Genomic DNA, 26,907 nt, shown 5'->3' on the forward strand with positions numbered 1-26,907 from the left:
GCCGGGGCGTGCAGTGCATTGTGGGAAAGCGTCCAGTGTGGCCTTTGTTTCCGGGCCTGGAGCCGCACTCCGTCTCCTCAGGCGCCTCCGTTGCGTCGAGGTTCCGGGTGCCCCGAGGCGCTCCCACTCCCTCCCTCGGTTGTCGCCCGGTGCGGGCGCCGCGCCACCCCCGCCAGCATGTCTGGGGTGCGCGCCGTGCGGATCAGCATCGAGTCGGCCTGCGAGAAGCAGGTCCAGGAGGTGGGCCTGGACGGCACCGAGACGTACCTGCAGCCTCTGTCCATGTCGCAGAACCTGGCGCGCCTGGCCCAGCGGATCGACTTCAGCCAGGGCTCCGGCTCCGAGGAGGAGGAGGCGGCGGGCGCCGAGGGCGACGCGCAGGACTGGGCGGGCGCGGGGTCCAGCGCTGACCAGGACGACGAGGAAGGTGAGGCCGCGGGGCGCGCCCGGTGAGGCGCCTTGAATGTGGCCGCGCGGGGCTGCGGCGTCCGGACACTTTCGGGCGCTGCTCGCCTCTCAGTACTCGTGTCTGCGCAGGTTTCCTTGAGAGACACAGCCTGTGAGACCCTGTCGCTGGGGGAGTGTGTGTGTTTTCAGTAGAACATCTCTATGTGGCACCCTGGTTAGGAGCCATCGAGTTCGCGTCTCGATTCTGCCGTATATTAGCTATGTGACTTTGAACTAATCACTGTGTTTCCATGTGCAAGATGCATGTTACTAACTCCTACTGAGAGATTATGTTGACAGGAGTATGTGATAAGGTCTAGAAGGTAGGCAGAGGCCAAATCACGTAGAACCAGTCAACCAGGGTAAGCGTTTGGCTTTTGTTAGAAGGACAGCTGAAAGCTTTTGAAAGATTTCAAGTAGACAGGTGATTTTGTTTACAGAAGATTACGCTGGATGCTATATGTGTAGTAAATGGGTTATAGGGAAAATAAAACTAGTTAGGAGAGAGCTATAGAAAAAGTATGAGTGGTTTTGGATTCTTAGTGTCGTAAATAAAAAAAAATCCAGCAGTTCTTGATTTAGTTATGTGAACAAACCCTGTGTAAATCGGAATTTAAAGATAGCATTTCAAGCCAGCTGTGTTAGGACAAATAGGGATCCATTTGGTAAATACTACCTCAGACCTCACGCAGAAATATTTCCACAAGGATTGAAATGAAGATGAAGAAAATAAGGTAAAATATTGGCAAGAAGTTATAATCATGTAACTTTGGCACTAGGAAAGACCTTCTTTTTCTTCCCCCCTCCCCCCCCCCCCCCATATTTATTACTTTTTTAGCAGGGTTGGATCTTTAGTTGTATGTGGGATTTAGTTCCCTAACTAGGGATCAAACCCAAGCCCCCTGCATTGGAAATGCAGAGTCTTAGCTACTGGCCCACCAGGGAAATCCCAGGAGAGACCTTCTTAAGCAAGATAGGAAACACAGACGTTATGAAAGAAAAGATAGGTGTATTAATTGCATAAAATTTAAAAATAGTAATGGAAAAAGATGCCACAGACAAAGTGAAAAGATAAATGACAGGCTGGGGAATGTATATACAACACATATGACACACAAACGGTTAATAGCCCTGATATTCAGAGTTCCTTCAAACTGAAAAGAAGACAGTCCTTTGGAAAAAATAGGCCCAAACTGGCATTGTTGGAACCAGTCTATGTGCCCATTACACACAAATGGTTAAACTTACTGTACATTGTTCAGTTATTATTATTTTTGGTCACATCGCACAGCTTGCAGGGATCTTAGTTCCCCTACCAGGGATCAAAGCCGGGCCCCCTGCAGTGGAACAGCAGAGTCCTAACCACTGGACTGCCAGAGAATTCTTGACTTTACTGTATATCTATGCTTCAGACACGACTGAGCAACTGAGAACACAGTGCATGCTCCAGAATATCTTACAGTGTTAAAAGAATGAAGTAGATCTATATTCTGATGTGAAGGTGCCTTTAGGACATATTGAGGGGTTGGGGAAGCAAGTAATGGAAAATTGGGAGTATATGTATATAAATACATAAAAAAAAATTTGGGTGGGGATACCCCAACAGTTACTAGTGATTGCCTCTCAGGAGGAGCGAGAATTAGGGGTGGGGAATAAAGGAAAGCTTTCGCTTTTTACTCTGTATTTCTGTTGTTTGAACTCTCTATGGTGAAATTTAATTCCTAAAAGTGATTAAGAGGTTGTAAGATAATAGTGTTTACTATCAGAATGCTGCCATTATAGGTCATTTTTAGTTTTGTACTTTTCTGTGTATTGAAAATTCTCAACAATTCTTCAGGTTTTAAAAGCTGGAAGGAAAAAAAGGTTATTAAGAAGGCTTGCTTAGATTTTAAAGATTTGAATGACTACTATCATGCTGTAATGTTAGATTTAACTTAGGAAATTAGGTATCGTATTTGTTTTGCCATTGTAGGAATGCCAACTTAAATGTTAACAAAGATTCTAGAAAGGGTGGAGTGAATGGGATAAAAGAGGGAACAATTTGATATAGAATTCATTATTTCTTCTTTTAGTATTTTTTTCTTTTTTTTAGTACTTTTGAATCTCTAAGTGAGTTTTCTATAACTAATATTTGGTATTTACTTTTTTCTTTCACTTTTTAGGATTGGTGAAATTTCAACCCTCCCTTTGGCCTTGGGATTCAGTGAGGAACAATTTGAGAAGTGCCCTGACAGAGATGTGTGTTCTCTATGATGTTCTTAGTATTGTTAGGGATAAAAAATTTATGACTCTTGATCCTGTCTCTCAGGATGCACTTCCTCCAAAACAGGTATTTGTGGGCTTTGATTGAATAATGGTGCCATTTTATTAAGTCTCAGTACCATCTTTTAGGCTGTGTGTATTGTTTCCTTTTCCTTAGATGCAAAATTAAGTCCACATGAAGTTTTATAGACTGTCCTAAAGCTCTCCAAAAACTCAAAATTAGGTTCTGTAATGTGATCAAAAATTGTGACATTTTTATGAACCTTTATCATTTTGATTCTTATGCAGCCAGAAAACTTTTACTAAACTTGGCTTTTTGGAATTGATAGTGACTATGGATATTTATGTATGTATATTTAATACATAGGTTTTGATTTCTCATCAGTTTTCCAATTATAGACTTTTCTCTGAAGTATAAATGAGTGCCTTGAAAGGGTGTTCTTGTGGATGACGTGGAGAGTGGCATACATGAGGAGAGGAATGGCAGTGCAGAGAGGGGAGCCTAACCTAGGCTGGGCCAGGTTTATGCAGTGTTAAGTTCTGATGGTGTAGTGTTTTAGTTTAGCATAAGTCTCTTATCAAGTGACCAAAGAAATGGGTTAAGGTTATTATTCTTTTAAACATTGTTATGTGCTTTTCTCCCCTCTCCTTTTCTAATTTTCCCTTGAGTAGGTATTTTTTTATTGAAGAAATGTATCATTTTAAAAACATCATTTAAAAATAATACAGCCCTACACTTCTGGATTGTTTCTGATAGAATCCTCAGACGTTGCAATTAATATCTAAAAAGAAGTCACTTGCTGGAGCAGCACAGATCCTACTGAAGGGGGCAGAGAGACTGACAAAATCAGTCACCGAAAACCAAGAAAATAAGCTACAAAGAGACTTCAACTCTGAGCTTTTGAGATTGAGGCAACACTGGAAGCTTAGAAAAGTTGGAGATAAAATTCTTGGCGATCTGAGCTACAGAAGTGCAGGTATAGATAACTGAAAAACTCTGCTTTTTAACAATAATTTGTTAAAAACTATAAACCGATTCTTTTATAATAATATTCTCAAGTACATGTTACATTTTGAAATTTTAATTTCTGTACACATAAGCCTGAAAAAACTCAAATTATTCTCATCATAGCTTTATATATGTGTGTAGGTTCAGTTGTGCCTGACCCTTTGCAACCCCAAGGACTATATAGCCCACCAGGCTCCTCTGTCCATGAAATTTTCCAGGCAAGAATATTGGAATGGGTTGCCATTTCTTACTCCAGGGGTTCTTCCTGACCCAGGGATTGAATCTGCATTTCCTGCGTCTCCTGCATTGGCAGGCAGGTTCTTTACCACTGGTGCCACCTGGGAAGTCAGCTGTATATAAAGATATATAGTTAATTTGAAAAAAATTTAGGTTCATTTAACAGAAAGTTCAGAGATAGAGTTTATGTGCTAACACACCCTGAACCATAATAGACATTTTAGTCAGAAATAAGCAGGCAGGACTGGACTCCTCAGTTGGGAAGTTTGATCAGTCCCTTAAACACTGAGCATAAAAGAAAAAAAGAAACATTTCTATTCTTTCTTATTCTGTTTTTCTTCCTTAAGTCTGGTAAGCTGTTGTTAACTCCTGGGTAAAGAGATACAATGGTGAAAACACTTCACCTTTTTTCCATTCATCCAGGGCTGCAACCTTAACTTAAGGAATATATTTTGTTGGAGTATATAACAAAGTTGGATGTCTTGACTTCACATCTTCTGGTATAAATTCTTTGTTGTTGAGCTATAATATGTAATAGCAGGTTTCTCAAAGCAATTGTGGCAATGTCTTTAAGCTGCCGAAGTGTATTCAGAGGATCTATACAGTAAAAGTTTGTAAGATTCACAGCTCAGTGGGGTAAAAGCTCTTCAGTGTCAAGGGATAAAAAAAAAAAGCAAGGAGCCCTTGCTGTAATTACTGAGATAACAGTAGTGGAGTGATATTTTGAAAAAGATTCATTTGCCAGAGCAAGCCATGAGTATCTTCAAATTAAAGGAATGTAATTTGCCGTGGTTTAACTCAAGGACCTGCATATTAATATTGATGTGAATTGGGAAATTTTGAGTTCTAATGGTAAAGTTCCATCAAAAGATGAATTAAGATGACAAAGACATATTTACATTTTAGTAGATAGTTTATAGAAACAGTACTTTCTGGCTTTGGACATTATAAGCTCTTCTCAACAAATAATTATGCATAAGAACTTTACCTAAAACAGTTACTTGTGATATAAGAGGATTTGATTACATAATGTTTTTAATTGCAAGAAAATCTTGAGCATCTTTTCTTATTATCACATAGCAGTTACATTTATCTATGCCCTCCTCAAGTAATTCAGCAGCCCAGGGCAGCTATCTCAAACTTATGTACTACATACAAAGACATCACATAAAGTCTAGGAGTTGGTTGACAAAAAGTGGTGTATATGCTTTTTGTCCTTCTCTTGTTGAATTCAGAATCCTTCAATCGCAGCCTTATTACAGAGGCTGAGCTCCAGAAGTGTTTAGTCTCCAAGGTTTAAATCTGTGTAAGTAGATTATATTACTTACATTACTATGAATATACATATATATATAGTCTAGAATTATATTCATTTTACCAAAACTCCATTGAAATAAAACAGTTTGGATAGCCTGTGGCGTTCTTATAATGATACCATTAGACTAAGATGTTATTTTTTTTAAGGTAAATAGCTGTTTTCTCCTGCTTCCTTTCTTCTTTTTGCTTACCATGCCTCTCCCTCCCCACCCCCCTGAAATACACATTTTTGGTGGGAACTTAATGTATGCTTCACTGAGATAAGCATGTTAACTGAATAAGCATGTTAACTGTTTTGATTTTCCTGTTTTTAATATCCCATTAGGGTCTTTGTTTCCCCATCATGGTACATTTGAAGTAATAAAGAATACAGATATTGATCTAGACAAGAAGATACCTGAAGATTACTGTCCCCTTGATGTCCAGATTCCTAGTGATTTAGAAGGGTCTGCATATATCAGGGTATTTGTCTAAGTATTTTTCAAGTAATTTCTTATTAATAGCCCAGAAGCTAATTCGCTAACATATTTTTGTGTTATAATTTTCACATAGGTTTCAATTCAAAAACAGGCTCCAGACATAGGTGACCTCGGCACAGTTAACCTCTTCAAACGACCTTTGCCTAAATCCAAACCAGGTATAGTTCTGTTCTCTAACTTCTGGTCTTGTCTGCCCTGACTAAAAGTAAATATAGTTGGGAAAAATAGGTACTTTAAATAAGAGCAATTGGAAATATGACTTTATTATTTGTTAATCAATTATTAGTGAATAGCTGTACAGTTTTTTTTTTTTCGCCACACCATGCATCTTGTGGAATTTTAGTTCTCTGACTAGGAATTGAACACAGGCCCTCAGCAGTGAGGGTGCAGAATCCTCATGACAGGATCACGAAGGAATTCCTGTACAGTCTTTTTTGAAAGGTTGAACTTATTTACCAGTTTTCTCTGTGTTGAAGAAGTAAAACATTCTGTATTTTGGAAAGGATATGCTGTAATACATAGTTTTCTGAACTTTTGTTGTATGTATTTAGACCATCGTTTAAGCTAATTAATGCCTAAGATAGTTAGGTAATTAAGGGACTTCCCTGGTGGTAGGGAGTGGGGGGACACAAATTCGATCCCTAGTCAGGGAACTAGGATCCCATATGCTGTAGGGTAGCTGGGCCCAAGAGCTGCAACAAAGACCTAGTGCAACAAAAATCTTTAAAAAGTAATAACAATTAGGTAATTAATATATATGCGTGTTCCCTGTCTTTCAGGTTCCCCACATTGGCAGACAAAATTAGAAGCAGCACAAAATGTTCTCTTATGTAAAGAAATTTTTGCACAGCTCTCCCGGGAAGCTGTTCAAATTAAATCACAGATCCCTCACATTGTGGTGAAAAATCAGATTATCTCTCAGCCCTTCCCAAGTAAGTGCAGCCTACCCTATTGAGTGATAATTAAAACTTTGTGATTTGGGGGCCAGGACAAAGAGGGTAGCTGTTTGGGTGTGTTTAAGGAATGGTAACAGCAGAGAAGTAGCGTGCGGTCCCTAATAACAGCCATAACAGCCAGCAAAGTGTGCAGCCCAGTCTGCACTGCCGACTGTCCTGTGTCCTCAGTGGTGTCACTCCTGGGCTTTAAACAATATCTGTTGAAGTTTGCCCTGGCAAACCTGTTATTAGGTAACGGTTGCTTTGAGGTGTCTATGCCAACACTATTTGTAGAAGATTTCCTAAGGTCCTCTTATTATGAGATGTCAATTAGAAAATGCTTAATTTTTAAAAATTTTTAATTTTTTATTGAGGTATAGTTGATGTATAAGTTTCAGGTGTACAACATAGTGATTTACACTCTTTAAAAGTTGTATTCCATTTATAGTTATTATAAAATATAGATCCTTGTAACTTATTTTATACATAGTTTTCACTTTAAGTTTTAAAAATAACGTTTAGTTCTTAAAAGTTAAGATGTGCATAATAGGAAACCAAAAAAAACATAAGAAGCAAAAAACTCTTTCATAATCACAAGTAGTTTTACCGTTCAATGTGTCCTTCAAGGTCTTTTGTGTATTCTTAATCCTCTGCCCCTATGTTGCCCCTCCCTGCTTCCCTCTCCCCACTAGTAACCAGTAATTTGTTCTGTGTGTCTGTTTCTTTTTTGTTATATTCAATAGTTTGTTTTATTTTTTAGAATCCATTTGTAAGTGATACCATGCAGTATTTGTCTTTCTCTAATTTCATTTAGCATAGTACTCTCTTAAGTCCATCCATGTTGTTGCATGTGGCAAAATGTCATTTTTTATGACTGAGTAGTACTCCATTGTATTTATATACCACATGTTTTTTATCTATTCATTTGTTGCTTCCATACCTTGGCAATTGTGTATAATGCTTCTATGAACATTGGGGTGCATGTATCTTTTTCAATTAGTGTTTCTATTTAGAAAATGCTTAATTAAATATCCATAATATCCTAAATTTGTGGAAATTGGATTTAAAATATTTTTCAGAAGCAGTTAGATTTACCAAGAGATCAATTTTTAATTAGCTCCACTTGTTATTTTACATAAATTCTGAGTATCTTCTTCGATCTTGCTAAGAGAATGGGTTTCTGGAGTGAAAAATTTTCATCCTGATTCTCATGGGAACAGGGAACGTCTTCTAATCAGTAATACCAGATATTAACTCTGTTTTATTTTTTAATTTAAAATCTAGAAGTAGCAAATTACAGTTTCTGTTCACCTGTCTTTAGCCATAGCTGAAGGTCAGCAGCCTTATTGTAAGTCAATAGAAATTGAATACATGGTAGTTTATTGTATTCATGGGTAGTCATTTTGGTGTAAAAATGTTAATCACAAAAACCTCCTCTTTGAGTTCAGAATGTATCTTTCGAGAATGGGCTGTGGTAATACTTTATGAAAATAGTTTGTGCTTTTCCATATTGTAGGTTATTTATGTCTGTCCTACTTATTTTTATAAATAGGCTTGCAGTTATCTATTTCTTTGTGCCATTCTTCAAATGATAAGAAATCCCCCAAATCTACTACAGAGAAGCAAAGTCCAGAGGACCATCTTTATGTTCTAGAGCATAATTTGCATCTACTGATTAGAGAGGTAATGTAATAAATGTTTTCTTTGCATTGTGGTAAGTGTACCTACAGCAGTGAAAGTACACACCCTCCCCACTGCTGAGTCCTCATTTTTCATAAAGCAATGACATTCACTAGTGCTGTGAAAGATCTTGTTATGGGCTCAGGGAATAAAGAGAAAATCTAAGTATAGTCTCTGTGACCAAGCATAGCTTCTATTCTAGCACAGGTTTTATAGAGAGGTGTAAGAAACGCATGCTAAAGGTTGATTCTGATTGGGTAATCGGAAAATGTCTTGCCAGTGTCTGTGAACAGGATTACTTGAATTATTTCAGGATACATTCTACTTACAGGTCATTTAGAACTGTCCTGAGAATCTTTTAATAGGAATATATATTCCAGCTGCCCATGCCTCACCCCCAGATCTGGTCTAGTTAGTTGTGATGGTGCAAGGATCAGTATTTTTTTATATTCCTAAGGTGGTTCTGTTGTACCCAGGTTTTAGAGCCTCTAATCCAGGATATGGTAGAATAACTATCTACTGATTGCATGTGTTCTGTCAATGGGACTTACTGAAGAATATTTATTTTTGTTTTTTATTAAAGTTTTAACATAAAAATGAACGACAGCTGGAGAGAGACCTTTTCTTTACTAACTTAACATTTAGCGTAGCCTAGTAGATGTTAAGCCCACTCCAGTGTTCTTGCCTGGAGAATCCCAGGGACGGCAGAGCCTTATAGGCTGCCGTCTATGGGGTCTCACAGAGTTGGACACGACTGAAGTGACTTAGCAGCAGCAGCAGCAGTAGATGTTAACATGTTATCTGTGTGCCTAGACTACCTTTATATGTGCTTCCAATCCATTGCTTTCATGTTTCCAAACTGTAAGCCATGATTTGATCAAACATTGTGTAGTTAATATGTGGGTACTGGCTGTTGAAAATGGCTGTTCTTGTTACAGTTTCATAAACAGACCTTGAGTTCAATTATGATGCCACATCCAGCAAGTGCACCTTTCGGCCACAAGAGAATGAGACTTTCTGGTCCTCAAGCTTTTGATAAAAATGAAATTAATTCCATACAGTCAAGTGAAGGGCTTCTGGAAAAAATAATTAAACAAGCAAAGCATATATTTCTGAGGAGTAGGTAAGGACAAAGTTACTATCTTTCTTTGAAACTGCAGTCCTTTTTTCTTTGTGTTACTTTATGTACATTATTTTTGGCATACTTTAATCCTTTTTCCCAGGGAGAGGGAGGTGACTGCGGTATAAGAGTTTATGGTTGTAGATGGCCCTGTCAAGTTTGGGGAAGTCTTAGATCTACTGCCCATGTAACTTTCTTATTTCCAACACTTGGCATTAAAGTTTTGAAAGACAGCTGACTAGGAATGTGACTTGGAACACCAAACGTTCTGCGATAACCCATCCATGAGCTACTTTTCCTGAACTGATTGAAACCTTTTTTGAAACTTTCCATATATTTTTTGGTTGTCCTGCATTTTAGGATTTTGGAAGGCACTTTCCTATGTGTTGACTTATTTAATCCTTAGTTCTGGGTCAGGTCGTGTTAGCACATTTTTTATTGATGGTAAGACTGGGATTCAGAGAAGTTGTGCAACTTGCTCAAGGTTACACAACTAAAAGATTAGCAAAGTCAGGATTCAGGCCTAACCTCAAAGCTCATTTTCGTTCTTTTTTTTTTTTAATTTATTTATTTTAATTGGAGGCTAATTATTTTACAACATTTTAGTGGTTTTTGCCATACATTGACATGAATCAGCCATGGGTGTACATGTGTCCCCCATCCTGAACCGCCCTCCCTCTTCCCTCCCCACCCTAACCCTCAGGGTTGTCCCAGTGGACTGGCTTTGAGTGCCCTGTTTCATGCATTGCAAGTGGACTGGTGATCTATCTCACACATGGTAATATACATGTTTCAATGCTATTCTCTCAAATCATCCCACCCTCGCCTTCTGCCACAGAGTCCAAAAGACTGTTCTATACATCTGTGTCTGTTTTGCTGTCTTGCATATAGGGTCATCATTACCATCTTTCTAAATTACATATAATTGCATTAATGTACTGTTTTGGTCTTTTTCTTTCTGACTTACTTCACCCTGTATAGTAGGCTCCAGTTTCATCCATATTATTAGAACTGATTCAAATACATTGGTTTTAATAGCTGACTAATATTCCAACATCCAATATTGTGTATATGTACCACAACTTTCTTAACCATTCATCTGCTGATGAACATCTAGGTTGCTTCCATGTCCTGGCTATTGTAAACAGTGCTGCAGTGAACATTGGGGTACACGTGTCCCTTTCAGTTCTGGTTTCCTTGGTGTGTATATCCAGCAGTGGGATTTCTGGGTCTTATGGCAGTTCTATTTCCAGTTTTATAAGGAATCTCGACACTGTTCTCCATAGTGGCTATACTAGTTTGCATTCCCACCAACAGTTTAAGAGGGTTCCGTTTTCTCCACGCCCTTTCCAGTATTTATTGTTTGTAGACTTTTTGATAGCAGCCATTCTGACCAGAATGAGATAATACCTCATTGTGGTTTTGATTTGCATTTCTCTGATAATGAGTGATGTTGAGCATCTTTTCATGTGTTGTTAGCCATCTGTAGGTCGTCTTTGGAGAAATGCCTGTTTAGTTCTTTGACCCAATTTTTGATTGGGTCATTTATTTTTCTAGTGTTGAGCTGCATGAGCTGCTTGTATATTTTTGAGATTAATTCTTTGTCAGTTGCTTCGTTTGCTATTATTTTCTCCTATTCTGAAGGCTATTTTTTCACCTTGCTTAGAGTTTCCTTCATTGTGCAAAAGCTTTTAAGCCTAATTAGGTCCCATTTGTTTATTTTTCCTTTTATTTCCAGTATTCTGGGAGGTGGGTCATAGAGGATCCTGCTGTGATTTATGTCAGAGAGTGTTTTGCCAATGTTTTTCTCTAGGAGTTTTATAGTTTCTGGTCTTACATTTAGATCTTTAATTCATTTTGAGTTTATTTTTGTGTACGGTGTTAGATAGTGTTCTAGTTTCATTCTTTTACAAGTGGTTGACCAGTTTTCCGAGCACCACTTGTTAAAGAGATTGTCTTTTCTCCATTGTATATTCTTGCCTCCTTTGTCAAAGATAAGGTGTCCATAGGTGCGAGGATTTATCTCTGGGCTTTCTATTCTGTTCCACTGATCTATATTTCTGTCTTTGTGCCAGTACTATACTGTCTTGATGACTGTAGCTTTGTAGTGTAGCCTGAAGTCAGGCAGGTTGATCCTCCAGTTCCATTCTTCCTTCTCAAGATTGCTTTGATTATTTGAGGTGTTTTGTATTTCCATACAAATTGTGAAATTATTTGTTCTAGTTCTGTGAAAAATACCATTGGTAGCTTGATAGGGATTGCATTGAATCTATAGATTCCTTTGGGTAATATACTCATTTTCACTACATTGATACTTCTGATCCATAAATTTGGTATACTTCTCCATCTATTTGTCTCATCTTTGATTTCTTTCATTAGTGTTTTATAGTTTTCTATATATAGGTCTTTTGTTTCTTTAGGTAGATTTAGTCCTAAGTATTTTATTCTTTTTGTTGCAATGGTGAATGGAATTGTTTCCTTAATTTCTCTTTCTGTTTTCTCATTGTTCGTGTATAAGAATGCAAGGGATTTCTGTGTATTGATTTTATATCCTGCTATTTGACTATATTCATTGATTAGCTCTAGTAATTTTCTGATAATGTCTTTAGGGTTTTCTATGTAGAGGATCATGTCATCTGCAAACAGTGAGAGTTTCACTTCTTCTTTTCCAATCTGGATTCCTTTTATTTCTTTTTTTTCCTGATTGCTGTGGCTAAAACTTCCAAAACTATGTTGAATAGTAGTGGTGAGAGTGGGCACCCTTTTCTTGTTCCTGACTTTAGGGAAAATGCTTTCAGTTTTTCACCATTGAGGATAATGTTTGCTGTGGGTTTATTATATATGACTTTTATTATCTTGAGGTATGTTCCTTTTATGCCTGCTTTCTGGAGGGTTTTTATCATAAATGGATGTTGAATTTTGTCAAAGGCTTTCTCTGCACCTATTGAGATAACCATATGGTTTTTATCTTTCAATTTATTAATGTGGTGTATCATGTTGATTGATTTGAATATTGAAGAATCTTTGCATCCCTGGGATAAAGCCCACTTGATCATGATGTATGATCTTTTTAATATGTTGTTGGATTCTGGTTTGCTAGAATTTTGTTAAGGATTTTTGCACCTATGTTCATTAGTGATATTGGCCTGTAGTTTTCTGTTTTTGTGGCATCTTTGTCTGGTTTTGGTATTAGGGTGATGGTGGCCTCATAAAATGAGTTTGGCAGTTTACCTTCCTCTCCAATTTTCTGGAAGAGTTTGAGTAAGATAGGTGTTAGCTCTTCTCTAAATTTTTGGTAGAAATCAGCTGTGAAGCCATCTGGTCCTGGGCTTTTGTTTGTTGGAAGATTTTTAATTACAGTTTCTATTTCTGTGCTTGTGATAGATCCGTTAAGGTTTTCTATTTCTTCCTGGTTCAGTTTTGGAAGGTTATGCTTTTCTAAGAATTAGACCATTTCTTCCAAGTTGTCCATTTTATTGTGATATAGTTGCTGATACTAGTCTGTTATGATCCTTTGTATTTCTGTGTTGTCTGTTGTGATTTCTCCATTTTCATTTCTAATTTTGTTGATTTGCTTCTTCTCCCTTTTTTGCTTGATGAGTCTGGCTAATAGTTTGTCTATTTTATCTTCTGAAAGAACCAGCTTTTAGTTTTGTTGATTTTTGCTATAGGCTCCTTTATTTCGTTTTCTTTTATTTCTGCCCTAATTTTTATGATTTCTTTCCTTTTACTAACCCTGGCATTCTTCCTTTCTTCTTTTTCTAATTGCTTTAGTTGTAAAGTTAGGTTATTTATTTGATTTTTCTCTTGTTTCTTGAGGTAAGCTTGTATTGCTATGAACCACCCCCATAGCACTGCTTTTTCTGAATCCCATAGGTTTTGGTTTGTCGTGTTTTCATTTGTTTCTGTGAATATTTTGATTTCTTCTGTGATTTGTTGTTTAGTCAGAAGCGTGTTGTTTAGCCTCCCTATGTTTGTATTTTTAATAGTTTTTTTCCTGTAGTTGACATCTAACCTTACTGCATTGTGATCAGAAAAGATGGCTTGGAATGACTTCAATTTTTTTGAATTTACCAAGGCTAGATTTATGGCCCAGGATGTGATCTAACCTGGAGAATGTTCCGTGTGCCCTTGAGAAAAAGGTGAAATTCATTGTTTTGGGGTGAAATGTCCTATAGATATCAGTTATGTCTAACTGTATCCATTGTATCACTTAAAGTTTGTATTTCCTTGCTAATTTTCTGTTTGATTGATATATCCAGAAGTGTGAGTGGGGTATTAAAGTCTCCCATTATTGCTGTGTTACTGTTAATTTCCCCTTTCATACTTGTTAGCATTTGCCTTACCTATTCTGGTGCTCCTATGTTGGGTACATATATGTTTATAATTGTTAAATCTTCTTGGATTGATCCTTTGATCACTATGTAGTGTCCTTCTTTGTCTGTTTTCACGTCCTTTATTTCAAAATCTATTTTATCTGATATGAGTATTGCTACTCCTGCTTTCTTTTGGTCTCCGTTTGCATGAAAAGTCTTTTTCCAGTCCTTCACTTTATGTGTCCCTTGTTTTGAGGTGGGTCTCTTGTAGACAGCATATATGGGGTCTTGTTTTTGTATCCATTCAGCCAGTCTTTGTCTTTTGGTTGGGGCATTCAACCCATTTACATTTAAGGTAATTATTGATAAGTATGATCCTGCTGTCATTTACTTTGTTGTTTTGGGTTCCAGTTTATACATCTTTTCTGTGTTTCCTGTCTAGAGAAGATCCTTTAGCATTTGTTGAAGAGCTGGTTTGGTGGTGCTGAATTCTCTCAGCTTTTGCTTGTCTGTAAAGCTTTTGATTTCTCCTTAGTATTTCAATGAGATCCTGGCTGGGTATAGTAATCTGGGTTGTGGGTTTTTCTCTTTCATCACTTTAAGTATGTCCTGCTATTCCCTTCTGGCCTGAAGAATTTCTGTTGAAAGATGAGCTGTTATCCTTATGGGGATCCCCTTGTGTATTATTTGTTGTTTTTATCTTATTGCTTTTAATATTTGTTCTTTGTGTTTGATCTTCATTAATATGATTCATACGTGTCTTGCAGTGTTTCACCTTGGGTTTATCCTGTTTGGGGCTCTGGGTTTCTTGGACTTGGGTGGTTATTTCCTGCCCCATTTTAGGGAAGTTTTCGACTATTATCTCCTCAAGTATTTTCTCATGGCCTTTCTTTTTGTCTTCTTCTGGGACTCCTATGATTCAAATGTTGGGGCGTTTAACATTGTCCCAGAGGTCTCTGAGGTTGTCCTCATTTCTTTTAATTCTTTTATCTTTTTTCCTCTCTGTTTCATTTATTTCCACCATTCTATCTTCCATCTTACTTATTCTATCTTCTGCCTCAGTTATTCTACTGTTGGTTACCTCCAGAGTGCTTTTGATCTCAGTTATTGTGTTATTCATTATTGATTGACTCTTTATTATTTCTTCTAGGTCCTTGTAAAACATTTCCTGCATCTTCTCAATCCTTGTCTCTAGTCTATTCAACTGTAACTCCATTTTGTTTACAAGATTTTCTTTACTATCATTATTCTGAATTCTTTTTCAGGTAGACTCCCTATCTCCTCCTCTTTTGTTTGGTTTGGTGGGCATTTATCATGTTCCTTTACCTGCTGAATATTTCTCTGCCTTTTCATTTTGTTTAGATTGCTGTGTTTGGGGTACCCTTTCTGTAGGCTGGAAGTTTGTGGTTCCTCTTTATTGTGGAGGTTCCTCCCTGTGGGTAGGGTTGGACTAGTGGCTTGTCAAGGTTTCCTGGTTAGGGAAGCTTGAGTCTATGTTCTGGTGGGTGGAGCTGGATCTCTTCTCTCTGGAGTGCAATGAAGTGTCCAGTAGTGAGTTTTGGGGCATCTGTGGGTTTGGCATGGCTTTGGGCAGCCTGTCTTTTAATGCTCAGGACTGTGTTCCTGCTTTGCTGGAGAATTAGAGTGGTATGTCTTGCTTTGGAGCTTGTTGGCTCTTGGGTGGAGCTTGGTTTCAGTGTCAGTATGGAGGCTTTTGGATGAGCTCTTATCTGTTAATGTGCCCTGGGATCAGGAGTTGTCAAGTTTTGGATTTAAGCCTCCTGCCTCTGGCTTTCAGTCTTATTTTTACAGTAGCCTCAAGACTTCTGCATCCATACAGCACAGATGATAAAACATCAGGGTTAATGGTGAAAAAATTCTCCACAGTGAGGGACACCCAGAGAGGTTCACAGAGTTACATGGAGAAGAGAAGATGGAGGAGGGAGATAGAGGTGACCAGGCGGAGAAGAGGGGGAATCAAAAAGGGAGAGAGCAGTCTAGCCAGTAATCAGTTCCCTATGTGCTCTCCACAGCCTGTAACACTCAGAGAGGTTCATGGAGTTACATGGAGAAGAGAGGAGGGAGGGAGGAGATAGAGGTGACCAGGAGGAGAAAAGGGAGAGTCAGAAGGGGAGAGAGCAATCAAGTCAGTAATCACACCCCCCTAAGTGAAAATGGATACTGGAGATTAGATTCTTAAAGGTACAAAATTGATAACAAATACCAAAAAGCAAAGATTAAAAATCTAGAGTAGAGGTTAGAGTCTCAAAAATACAATATTAAAAATACAAAACAAAATCAATCAAAAAATTATAAAAAATATATGTATGAAATTTGCTTTAAAAATAGGGTCTTTTTTTTGCAAGGTAATAGTAGTTTATAAAAATGAAAATTAAAGGAGCAATAAAGAACTTAAAAAATTTTAGAAGGGATAATAGTAAAAATATGTCTAGGAATTTCTCTGGAGCTGTTGGGGGCAGTGTGGGGTCAGTTCAGTTTCAGATAGTTCCTTGTTACAGCTTGTACTTCTTCTCAGGGTCTCCAGGCCCCCTCCAGTTCTTAGTTAACTACAGGGTTTTAATCTGTTGCACCTGTCACTTCCAGAGCGGTTCCCCCTTCTTTGTTTCATTTGGCTTCCTCTGTTGGCAGGTCTCTTCAGTGTCTAATTTCTGCCCCGACACACGGGGGTGAAGGTGGTCCCTTGTTTAGGCTCGCTTGTTCAGTTGTGCTGCAGGGAGGGAGGAACGCTGCACACAGATATCACTGGCGTGTGTGGGGAGCGCGCGAAGTGTGTGGACCACACTGGGTGTGCCCCCGCTCACGGCGTGTGCTTTCCCCGTCTACACTGCTCAGGCTCCAGGGTGCTTTGCAGGGGAACAGTCTAACACAGGCCCTGGGTTGCATGCACTTCCCAGGTCTAAGCTGCTCAGGTTCTCGGGTACTCTGCAAGGGCACAGACTCGATTGTGCCTGCGTTTTGTGCCCTTCCCAGGTCTGAGCAGCTTCAGCGACCAGATGCTTGGTGAGCACACTCTCCCCAGGTGGGCCGTGTGTCTTAATCACCTCCCTGGTCCTGGATGCTCGGTTTCCTGGGTGTGCTCTGTGTGTCCTCTGGTGAGCTAATCTCAGGCTGCGACCCTCCTGGCAATTGTCAGCCATCCAGGACCCCAGGAGGACATGGTTAGCAACTGGGAGCCAGCTCACAATTTGGTCTAGGATGCCAGGCCTGGGGGCCGAGATTGCTCCTTGCCTTCTGGCTCTGACTGTCGCCCGCCTGCCTCTCTGCCTCTGGCCGGGGGAGGGGCCGGTCCACAGCCAGCCAGCTCTCCTTTGGTGATCGCTCAGTCCTTTGTTCTGTGAGCAGGGCAGGCTGCACCTTAGGTTAGAGCCCACACCTCCCTGCCCAGCCCCTGCTCGCTGGTGGTGGAGGCAAGCGTCTGGGCTGCTTCCCCGCTGGGAGTTGCGGTTAGGTGTGTATTCTGTGGGTTTTTTTTTTTTTTCCTCCCAGTTATGTTGCCCTCTGACATCCAAAACTCCCCACAGACCCGCTGGTGAGAGGGTTTTCTGCTGTTTGGAAACTTCTCCTCCTTCACGACTCCTTCCCCAGGACAGGTCTCTGTCCCTAACTCTTTGGCCTCTTTGTCTTTTATATTTTGTCCTGCTTCCTTTTGAAGTGAATGGGCTGCCTTTCTGGGTCCTCCGCCAGCATTCAGAAATTGCTTTGTGGAAGTTGGTCAGCATTCAAATGATCTTTTGATGAATTTATGAGGGAGAAAGTGGTCTCCCCATCCTATTCCTCGACCATCTTGGAACTGCCCCTCTCATTTTCTTTCTTCCATACATCATTTACTAAAGAACTTGGCATGATTGGACCTAAACAAAGTCTTTTCCAAATGCCACAGGGTGCTCTTCTGTTTCATTATTGGCAGTTGGCGAAGAGGTCTGTTTTTACTTCGTTCAGTGATTGTGCCTTGATGGTACTCAGCAGGTGAGGGCACACTGTTTTTGTGGATGACATTTTACTTTGAATTTTAATTTATTTTTCCTGTTAATACAGTCATAGCTTTATTTGTCATGGTTTTATATTAGTCTTTGGTCTCAGGATGGAAACTTTCTGTAAAATGAATTAGGAAGACATGTTGAGACAACAGCATGATATATTGAAAGGAGTAAGGAATTCAGGATGAAAGATACACTTCTGCCAGGGCTCAGCCACTTGCTGAGTAATTTTGGGCAAGTTACTTAATATCTAATCCTCTCAATTGGGGTTAAAGGACTCTGGTCAAGTTGAATAGTGGATACCCAGGTTCCTTATAAACAGTAGGAATACTATGTTAGATGACTTGTTACTTTCCATTTGTACATTTCAAGTATAAAAGCTGTTAATTAATTTGAGTATATTGTTAATGTTGCAAATTTCTGATTAACCATAAAGTTAAATATTCCCTGAAATAAATGAGGGGCATGGGAAACCTTATCTTTAGAACCATTTTGTTTCAGAATTGGGCTTCCCTGGTGGCTCAGGCAGTGAAGAATCTGCCTGCCTGCAATGCAGGAGACCTGGGTTAGATTCCTGGTCAGGAAAATCCCCTGGAGAAGGGAATGGCCACCTACTCCAGTATTCTTGCCTGGAGAATTCCATGGACAGAGGAGCCTGGCAGGCTACAGTCCATGCGACCATGGGGTCGCGGAGAGTCAGACACGAGTGAGCAGCTAACAAAAGTTTCAGAATAGTAGTTGTAATCTTGGAAGCAGCAAAACTTTAAAAAATGTTCCCCTTTCTCCCTTTAGGTATAGAAATAATGTTGTAAGTGTATTGACCCATCTGTGACTCCATACAGTTAACATTCATATGTTTTTACATACATTTGACCACTGAACAATATAGGACTTAGGGATACCGACCCTCTGTATTGAAAATCCAAGTATAACTTGTGCTCAGCCACCAAACAGGCAGTTCCTCCAGTTCCCAGATTTGCCATTCCTGGATTCAAGCAACCACAAATTGTGCAGTGTTGTAGTAATTATTTTGTGAAAAAGTTCTTGTAAGTATACAGGTGCAGTTCAGACCCATTGTTCATGGGTCAACAGTATATGTGTCAGGGTGTGTTTTTTTTTTTTTTAATAAATACGGTATCATAAAATTTTAAACCCTGCCTTCAAAGATATTTTAATAGCTATGTGATAGCCCATTGTGTGAATATTCCATAATTTCTTTTACCAATTCTCAATTGCTATATATCTTTTTATTTCCAATTTGTTGATATATGTTAATACTGAGGTGAAAACTCTCACATATTTATCTGCCATAAAAATTCTTGAAGCACTGCCAGGGAAACAAATCACAGAAGAAGAAGGGAAAGTTAAAAATGGACTGAAAGAAATCAGTACTAGAGCAGAAGCAGGATACAAGAGCATATAAAAATTGATATAAAAATCCCTTGTCCTCAGTAGCTATTCTCATTTCTTCCATTTCCTCATGCCTTTTCCTTCTCTTAATAAAGTGCTAACATCAGATTTTAGACACTGAGGATCTCAGTAGTTTTGTTGATTTATGTAATTTATGCTTTGTTTCTAGGCAGTGGCTATTCATTAGTGTGTATAAAATGTAAAGGAAAGATTATTGGCTCTGGAGTTAGACTTCCAGGTTTTGTGCCCCAAACAGCTTCAAACTTTGGGCAAGTCACTAAACATTGCTAAACTGCTTTTGTTCCTTCTGAAAAATGGAGGTAATAATAGTAGTGTCTACTTTTGTTGTTTGTAAGGTTAAAATAATTCATGAAAGCACTTATTACAGTATATGGTACATAATCATCACTTGATAAATCTTATTTCTCACTTATACTTTTCTTTCTTGGGGTATAGGTTTTAATTGTACAGTAAATCTCTCTAGCTTTTCTTGAAAATGCTAATTCCATGACAGTCATAGTTCTCAAATGTGGGTATGTCCCAAGTTATTTGTTACCAGGGATCAAATACTGATATTTATGAAAAATTTTTATTCTTTTTAGAGATGAGATTAGTATCCTAGAAGTATGCCTTTCACTTGTGTTCTGGTAAGGTTTTCTGAGTGGCAGAAAACAAATGAAGTTAAAAGGAAATCAGTGTGGCCTGAAAATGTGTTGTGATGTGAAGTTGAGAACCAGTACATCAGAGCTACATCTGACTTTTCTTTAAAATCTTTGCTTTTCAAATAGTAGTATTTTCAGAAAGTCACCATCTGTTTTCAAATAACCATAAAACTGATAAGCAGTTTATTACCATATTATTTTATATGGTGACTATAAAAATTTTAACTTCTCTGCTTTAAAAGGACTGCTGCAACCATTGACAGCTTAGCAAGTCGCATTGAAGATCCTCAGATACAGGCTCATTGGTCAAATATTAATGATGTTTATGAATCTAGTGTGAAAGTCTTAATTACATCACAAGGCTATGAACAGATATGCAAGTAAGTATTTTTTTTTTTGCAAGTAAGTATTGAAAAGAAGTTGTTTAATACATTAAGTTACTTTTTATGTATTGATGTTTGTAGAGTGATTACATCAAGATTTGGGGTTTTATTTGATAGGGAAGCATAACATTCCAGTAAATTATTTGAGCTGTAGAGTGTTTTTAGAAGTAAGAGATAAGGATTTCCCTGTCAGTCCAGTGGTTAAGACTCCATGCTTCCTCTGCATGGGTCATGGATTCTATCCTTGGTTGGAGAACTAAGATCCCGCATGCCACGTGGTGAGGCCAAAATATACAGGAAAAAAGAGAAAATGACAGGTAAGAATGTCCAAAATAGTCTCTATTTAATAGTCTCTAGTCATAGAGACTATTTATATAGTCTCTACGTAAATGCTGCATATTTGAGCTATGGTCAGGAGTGAACCCCAGCACTGACTGGAAAGCTGCCATGCTTCCTCAGACTCTGATCCACTTCAGTTCTTGCCTGGAGGCCATGGCCAGTCTGGGGAAGTGAAGAGGGTCATTTATATTAGAGCCCATACTTTCCATAATGTTTAGTCTAAGACAACCCCTGTGTCTATTCGAGTTCATGATTGTGCCCTTAATGACTTCTGTCCCCAGCATTCCTGGAGAAGCTGTCTACTTGATTTACGTTCATAAATCACAAGTTAATACACAGATAGTAGATTGGTGGTTTTCAGTAGTGGGATGTTGGTGAAGGTGGTCAAAAGGTACAAACATACAGCACTAAGGAGAGGAAAAGAAAAAATTGATCAGTTTGGAATTGTTTGCATCTACAACTAAGATGAAAAAACTGGGATTATGGGCATTGAATCCAGCATACACCTTTTAAACTTCTGTGAAGAGAGGTCAGTGTCAGGACAGGAGAGAAAGTAGAAGGAAGTATAGAATGTCCTTACCCATCTTCTGTAGCTGGTAGGGTCATCTTACACTTTTTATTTTTTATTTTTATTTTTTTCATCTTACACTTCTTAAAATTGAAAGTAATTCTCTTTCTTAGAACCCCCCCAACTTCCTGTCATTGAACATTTTATTTTAGTTGGATGCCAGAACAGTGATTTGTACTTGTGCAACCATGTCTATAGGATAAAGTCCTCCAAGGGTAATTGCTTTGTCAAAAGATAAGGACATTTAAAATTTTGATTAATGTTACTGATTTGCTTTTCTTTCTTCCTCCTTTTTAAAAATTTTCTTTGGCTGCGTTGGGTCTTAGCTGTGGCCCTTGGGGCCTTTGTGCGGCACGCAGGACCCTTCTGTGGTGGTTCTGGTGGTGTGCAGGGTTCTCTCCAGTCGTGGTGCGTGGGCTGTTGCCCCACGGCGTGTGGGATTTTAGTTCCCTGACCAAGGATTGAACCTTAGTTCCCTACATTGGAGGACGGATTCTTAACCACTAGACCACCAGGGAAGTCCCCTAATTTGCTTTTCAGAGTAATTGCCATATGTATGCGCCCACCAATAGTGATACAAATTTCTTTTTCCTTATACCTTTGTTTAAAAAAGGAGAATTCAGAAATGTGGTTAGATTTATAAGTCTTTTTCTTCTGTAAGCCTTATGAATTTTGTTTGTTTTTCCTTCAAAAGAAATATATAAACTTTAACTCATCAAAATTACAGTTTTATATAGTTACCAAAATTTTTTATTCTTAAATATTTGCTGTAAAAGCAAAGTTAGGAAAAAAGAGTTACTATAAGATATGGAAAGCTATAATGCTGTTTTTTTCTGCATTTGTTCACCTGGATTATTTGAGGAGTTTTGTGTTTCTTGTACATGTCATATGCTAAAAATTTGTGAACTGACTTGGAAGAGATTTGTGACCTGTATATATATATTCATTGGCTATTTTATGAGTTTGTTTGACCTAAGCTGAGTTAGTAGAGCATACGTATTTTGACTTCTTAGCTGATTATTTCAGAAGAGAGTGAAAAGTTAACTGTTTTTCCTTTCTATATGAGAATTTGACCTTTGGCTAACTCTCTCTAGTTACCTAGTAACTTGATAAGGAAAGATGCCATGTGTGTTACTAGGCAACACTGCTTATGGCAAAAATGATCCCCAGTTGGTAACATGGTTCTGGACTGGGAGAAATTACGAGCCCTTGCTGGGGGTGGCTTTGGATGTCCCAGGGTGGGGTGAGTGAGATCAGTGGGCCGAGTCTCCTGCGGGGACCCTGGAATCTGGGCCTGTGAAGCTGCTACAAGAGTGCGTGGCTCCTGTGAGGACCCAGGTTTTTGGGCCGGGGCAGGCCCCACATGCTCTCAGCGCACATCTCTCCTTATCTAACATGGGTGTGTGGCTGCTGTGTGGACAGCCCCAGGGCCTCAGGAGAAGAGGAGCAGGTGCTGCTGGCAGGGTGGCAAGCTGTGCTTCCTGCCCCGCATCCTTCTGAGTAGACTGGCGCTGCGTGGCCTGTGGTGTCAGTAGTTCAGTGAGTCTGATAGTGTTCACTGAACCTGAGGAAACTCTCCCCCCATGGGTCTTGGTGTAGATTATCAAAGCTGTTGTATTCTTCTTCTTTGCTCTAAAGGTTCTTGACGTTTGTATAAGGTAATTTTGGACATTTCTGATTTTTAGTGTGTGTTGTCTATAAAGGTCCATTCAGCTGCAGTTGAATATTGGAGTTGAGCAGATCCGGGTCGTGCACAGAGATGGGAGGGTGATCACACTGTCTCATGAGGGCCAGGAGCTGCAGGACTTCCTTCTGTCCCAGGTAACACAGCTCCTAAGCCCCTTCCACTCTACCCATTGAAAGAACAAAGCCGATAAGAAGTAACATTACTTTTTAAAAGCCGTTTCTTCCTGCCAACTAATTTCTAGTGCAGAGCTCCCCAGGTAGCTCAGTGGTAAAGAACCCGTCTGCCAGTGCAGGAGACACAAACAGATGTGGGTTTGATCTTGGATCACGAAGATCCGCTGGAGCAGGGCATGGCAACTCCAGTCTTCTTGCCTGGAGGGTCCCCATGGACAGGAGCCTAGAGGACAACAGTCCAGGGGGTCACAGAGAGTCAGAAACAGCTGAGCGACTAAACAACAGTGATTTCTAGTGCACATTTACCACCTTTTGGCTAATTGAACATGTTGATACTATTCTAGATTTGTTTCTACTCTTGGTTTGTATTTAAGATGCATGACCAGTTCTGAGACTACCAAACTTTTTTTATTTCTCCTGTTAGCCGAGATTTACAGCACCTCCAGGACCACATGAAAGTGAAGTATTAATCCAAGAAAACCAGAGAAAGGATGATCAAATACAAAACTATAGTATCCATGCTCCATAATGATGAATGGAACACTTTATGCGTAAGCCCTAAGGCAGCGTTCCTGATAGTAAGGGACAATATGGAAAATGTTGAGTTCTAGTACCCAGCTATACCACAGACTTGCTTTGTGACACTGGACAAATTTTTTGACCTTTTATTTTTCATCTATAAAGTAAGAACAGTATTTTTCCTACCTTCTTCATGGAGTTGTGATGATCCATTGAAATACTGAGTTATGGGGTAAAGGGTTGATTTTTGAAATGCTAATATATCTTTCACATGAAACATATATTTCACATAAATTTTTACAAAAATACTGACCCTCTCCATCTTAGAAGCCGTAATCTATTACACTGATTTGCCTCTGTGGTGCCTTTATTTAAAGGTGATTTGTGAGGTATGGCACCTCTTGGTTGATTGTACCTGAAATAGCTTTGGTTAACTTGAGCACACATGCAGAAGTGTAATGAAAGCCTGTTAGAGAGCTTCCAGAATTGCTAAGAAGTCTAGAGAATAAGGCTTGCGAATGGCTCAGGATCAAAGGAAGCTGGGTGTAAGAACCACAGGCAGGGCAGGGGCCCTGCTGCTGCCATCCCGGCACCACCACCCTCCTTGCTGGTGGCAGATGCACTCTGAATTGCCCTGTGTATCAGTCAGGGTCTTTCAGGGTGGTTTCAGGGTTGTCTCTTTACTAAGAATCGATACAAAAGCTGTTAGTGTGACAGCTTCCCAGAACAAAGTGGGGTGGAGAGTGGACTTGATGGGGCCAGTGGAAGATACTCAGCCACACACCCTTCTGCTGTTTTAATGTTCCTCCAGACTCAGTGATCCAGGTGAGAGGCTCCAGCTGTCCAAGTTCAGCCTGTGGGCTGTGTTCCCACTGCCAGTGTACAGGAAAGCAAGTATCAGGCTATTTTAGCTTCTGCAGTGGAAGGTGGGATCTTGTTCCCTTGCCCCACACAGAGGAGAATTCCTCAAACATAAGATAGGGTTCCTTTGCTAGGCAGTGAAATCCCCAGTGAAATTTCACTTTACAGTCATGATGTCAAGTCACTGCCGAGTAAATACCTGTTTTGACTGTCAGTGAAGTTTCCTTTTTCATTCACAGATGTCACAGCATCAGGTGCACGCAGTTCAGCAGCTAGCCAAGGTTATGGGCTGGCAGGTCCTGAGCTTCAGTAATCACGTGGGACTGGGGCCTGTAGAGAGCATTGGCAATGCCTCCGCCATAACCGTGGCCTCCCCGAATGGTGACTATGCTATCTCAGGTACGTTCTGCTGCTCTGAATGTGAAGAGACCTTTGGGAGTTTGGCCTTTTCATTTAGCTTTAGTAGTTACCATACTTACATACCTCTGTAGTAGGTGAGTTCCTTTATTAATTATGTTGAGTGTTTATCTCATCATAGCTAATAATGAGAGCAATAGGTTATTATGTCTTTTTATAGTAGTTATAAAAGATGTTTTGCTTGGCAACACATTTTCCTAGGAGATTATCTGAAAAATGCCATCAGCATTATTACTCCTGCAGTTCAGAACTTTCAATGGATAAATGCTTTTTAAAATATATACTGCTGGGGAGTTCCCTGGTGATCGATCAGTGGTTAGGACTCACTTTCACTGCTGTGGACCCAGGTTCAGTCCCTGGTCAGGAAACTAAGACTCCACATGCTGCATGATGGGGCCAAAAGTTTTTTTTTTTTAAGTTTATAAATACACTGCTGCAAACATGAAAGAAGAATAGTATCTGATCCTGAAGATGGTCAAGGCATAGAACAGAGAGGTGTTTTGAGAAGCACCTACCATGAATGGGGCACTTTGATAGGCATGTACACATTTTGTCTTGTTGACAATTATATATCATTTCAGTGTGATTTTCTTTAATACTTGCTCTAAATATTTGAAAGAGTAGGTAGTTAGATATTCTTCCCCATAGGATCTCAGCTTGTGAATCTGTAGGCTTGATCATTGTGAGACCTTTATTGATAAGAATTTCTAAATAACCCTTTCTTCTTGCCTGAGTTATAAAGCCTCATTAAAACCTGAAGTTCATATTCAGAATAATCTTTCATCCATCCCTTCCAGTTCTGATTTTGAACATTTGACTTTCATCACATTGTGCGTATATATTAACCAAGTTGTTAAATGACTAGGTTATCAAGTATTTTAGAAAAAAAAAATGATGATGTTCTGAAAATACATAGAACATTTGATTTTCCTAAGCCAACACTCATCTTTGCCACATTTTTATATTACAAACGTTAATTCATAAATATTTATGCCAGCCTAGTATCTATAAGGGGCTTTCCAGGTGGCACAGTGGTAAAGACTCTGCCTGCCAGTGCAGGCGATGCAGGAGACTTGAGTTTGATCCCTGGGTTGGGAAGATCCCCTGGAGTAGGAAATGGCAACCCACTCCAGTATTCTTGTCTGGAAAACTATACATGGATAGAGGAGCCTGGCTGGCTACAGTCCACAGGATTGCAGAGTCAGACACTACTGAGCACACACACAAAAACACACAGTATCTGTAAATTAGTAAATTTTATTTTAGCATATTGAACCTGAAAAGTACTTTTAAATAAGCACTTTCAAGTTGGTAGACAAACAAGGCTTTTTATGCTCGTGGAAAGTGAAGTTGTGTGATCTTTGTTGTTTCTAGCTTGGAAAATGAAAATATTGATATTTTGGTTTTGCTCCACAGTTCGTAATGGCCCTGAAAGTGGCAGCAAGATTATGGTTCAGTTTCCCCGTAACCAGTGTAAAGACCTTCCAAAAAGTGATGTTTTACAAGATAGCAAATGGAATCATCTTCGTGGGCCATTCAAAGAAGTTCAGTGGAATAAAATGGAAGGCCGAAACTTTGTTTATAAAATGGAGCTGCTTATGTCTGCACTTAGTCCTTGTCTACTATGATTTTTTTTCTGGACCAGTTTCCAGATTTTTTTCCCCCCAGAGAAGTTTCCAGAAACTTTGAGGAATGTTTGCATATCAACAATAAGCACAAAGAAGAGTAATCTTCTAAAGGAATATTGTTTTTAAAAAGTAATAATTAGCAAATGTTTACTTAGCATTTTGAAACCTTTCACTTTATAAGTGACAAGTGCTTTAAAATGCAAAATTTTATGTACAGTTATAGGGTATACAAACATGGAGAGATGTACTTTTTTTATGCAGTTGACTTGAAATATTACTAACATGGATTGACATTTGCTTTTTAAAATATCCCTTTGATGCTGACATCAAATAAAGTATATGGTTAAAAATTCCAGACACTCTGAACTCTTAACCTAAATGAATTATGTCATATCATTCCATTGTTTTTTATTGCTTAAGAATATTTAAACACTCTTAAGACCCAGCTTTCATACAGGAA

The 26,907-nt window shown here is 39.1% G+C and overlaps 1 protein-coding gene across 2 annotated transcripts; it reads left to right on the forward strand.

The window, feature by feature from the left end:
• The first annotated feature begins 8 nt into the window (after nt 1-8).
• MED17 (mediator complex subunit 17) lies at nt 9-26,806 on the forward strand. Of its 2 annotated transcripts, XM_043876996.1 has the most exons (12): nt 9-427; nt 2,610-2,776; nt 3,467-3,686; nt 5,598-5,734; nt 5,825-5,909; nt 6,531-6,683; nt 8,239-8,369; nt 9,305-9,489; nt 20,115-20,252; nt 22,866-22,983; nt 24,642-24,801; nt 26,236-26,806. In XM_043876996.1, exons 1-12 carry the CDS (start codon nt 178-180, stop codon nt 26,445-26,447), a joined length of 1,956 nt encoding a protein of 651 aa, XP_043732931.1. In that variant the 5' UTR covers nt 9-177; the 3' UTR covers nt 26,448-26,806. The 2 variants fall into 2 exon arrangements, with proteins under 2 accessions (XP_043732931.1, XP_043732939.1); XM_043877004.1 differs by lacking the exons at nt 5,598-5,734; nt 5,825-5,909 and having other exon boundaries at nt 31-427.
• The last annotated feature ends 101 nt before the right edge of the window (nt 26,807-26,907 follow it).

The sequence above is a fragment of the Cervus elaphus genome, chromosome 2 (assembly GCF_910594005.1).
Source record: "Cervus elaphus chromosome 2, mCerEla1.1, whole genome shotgun sequence".
NCBI lineage: Eukaryota > Metazoa > Chordata > Mammalia > Artiodactyla > Cervidae > Cervus > Cervus elaphus.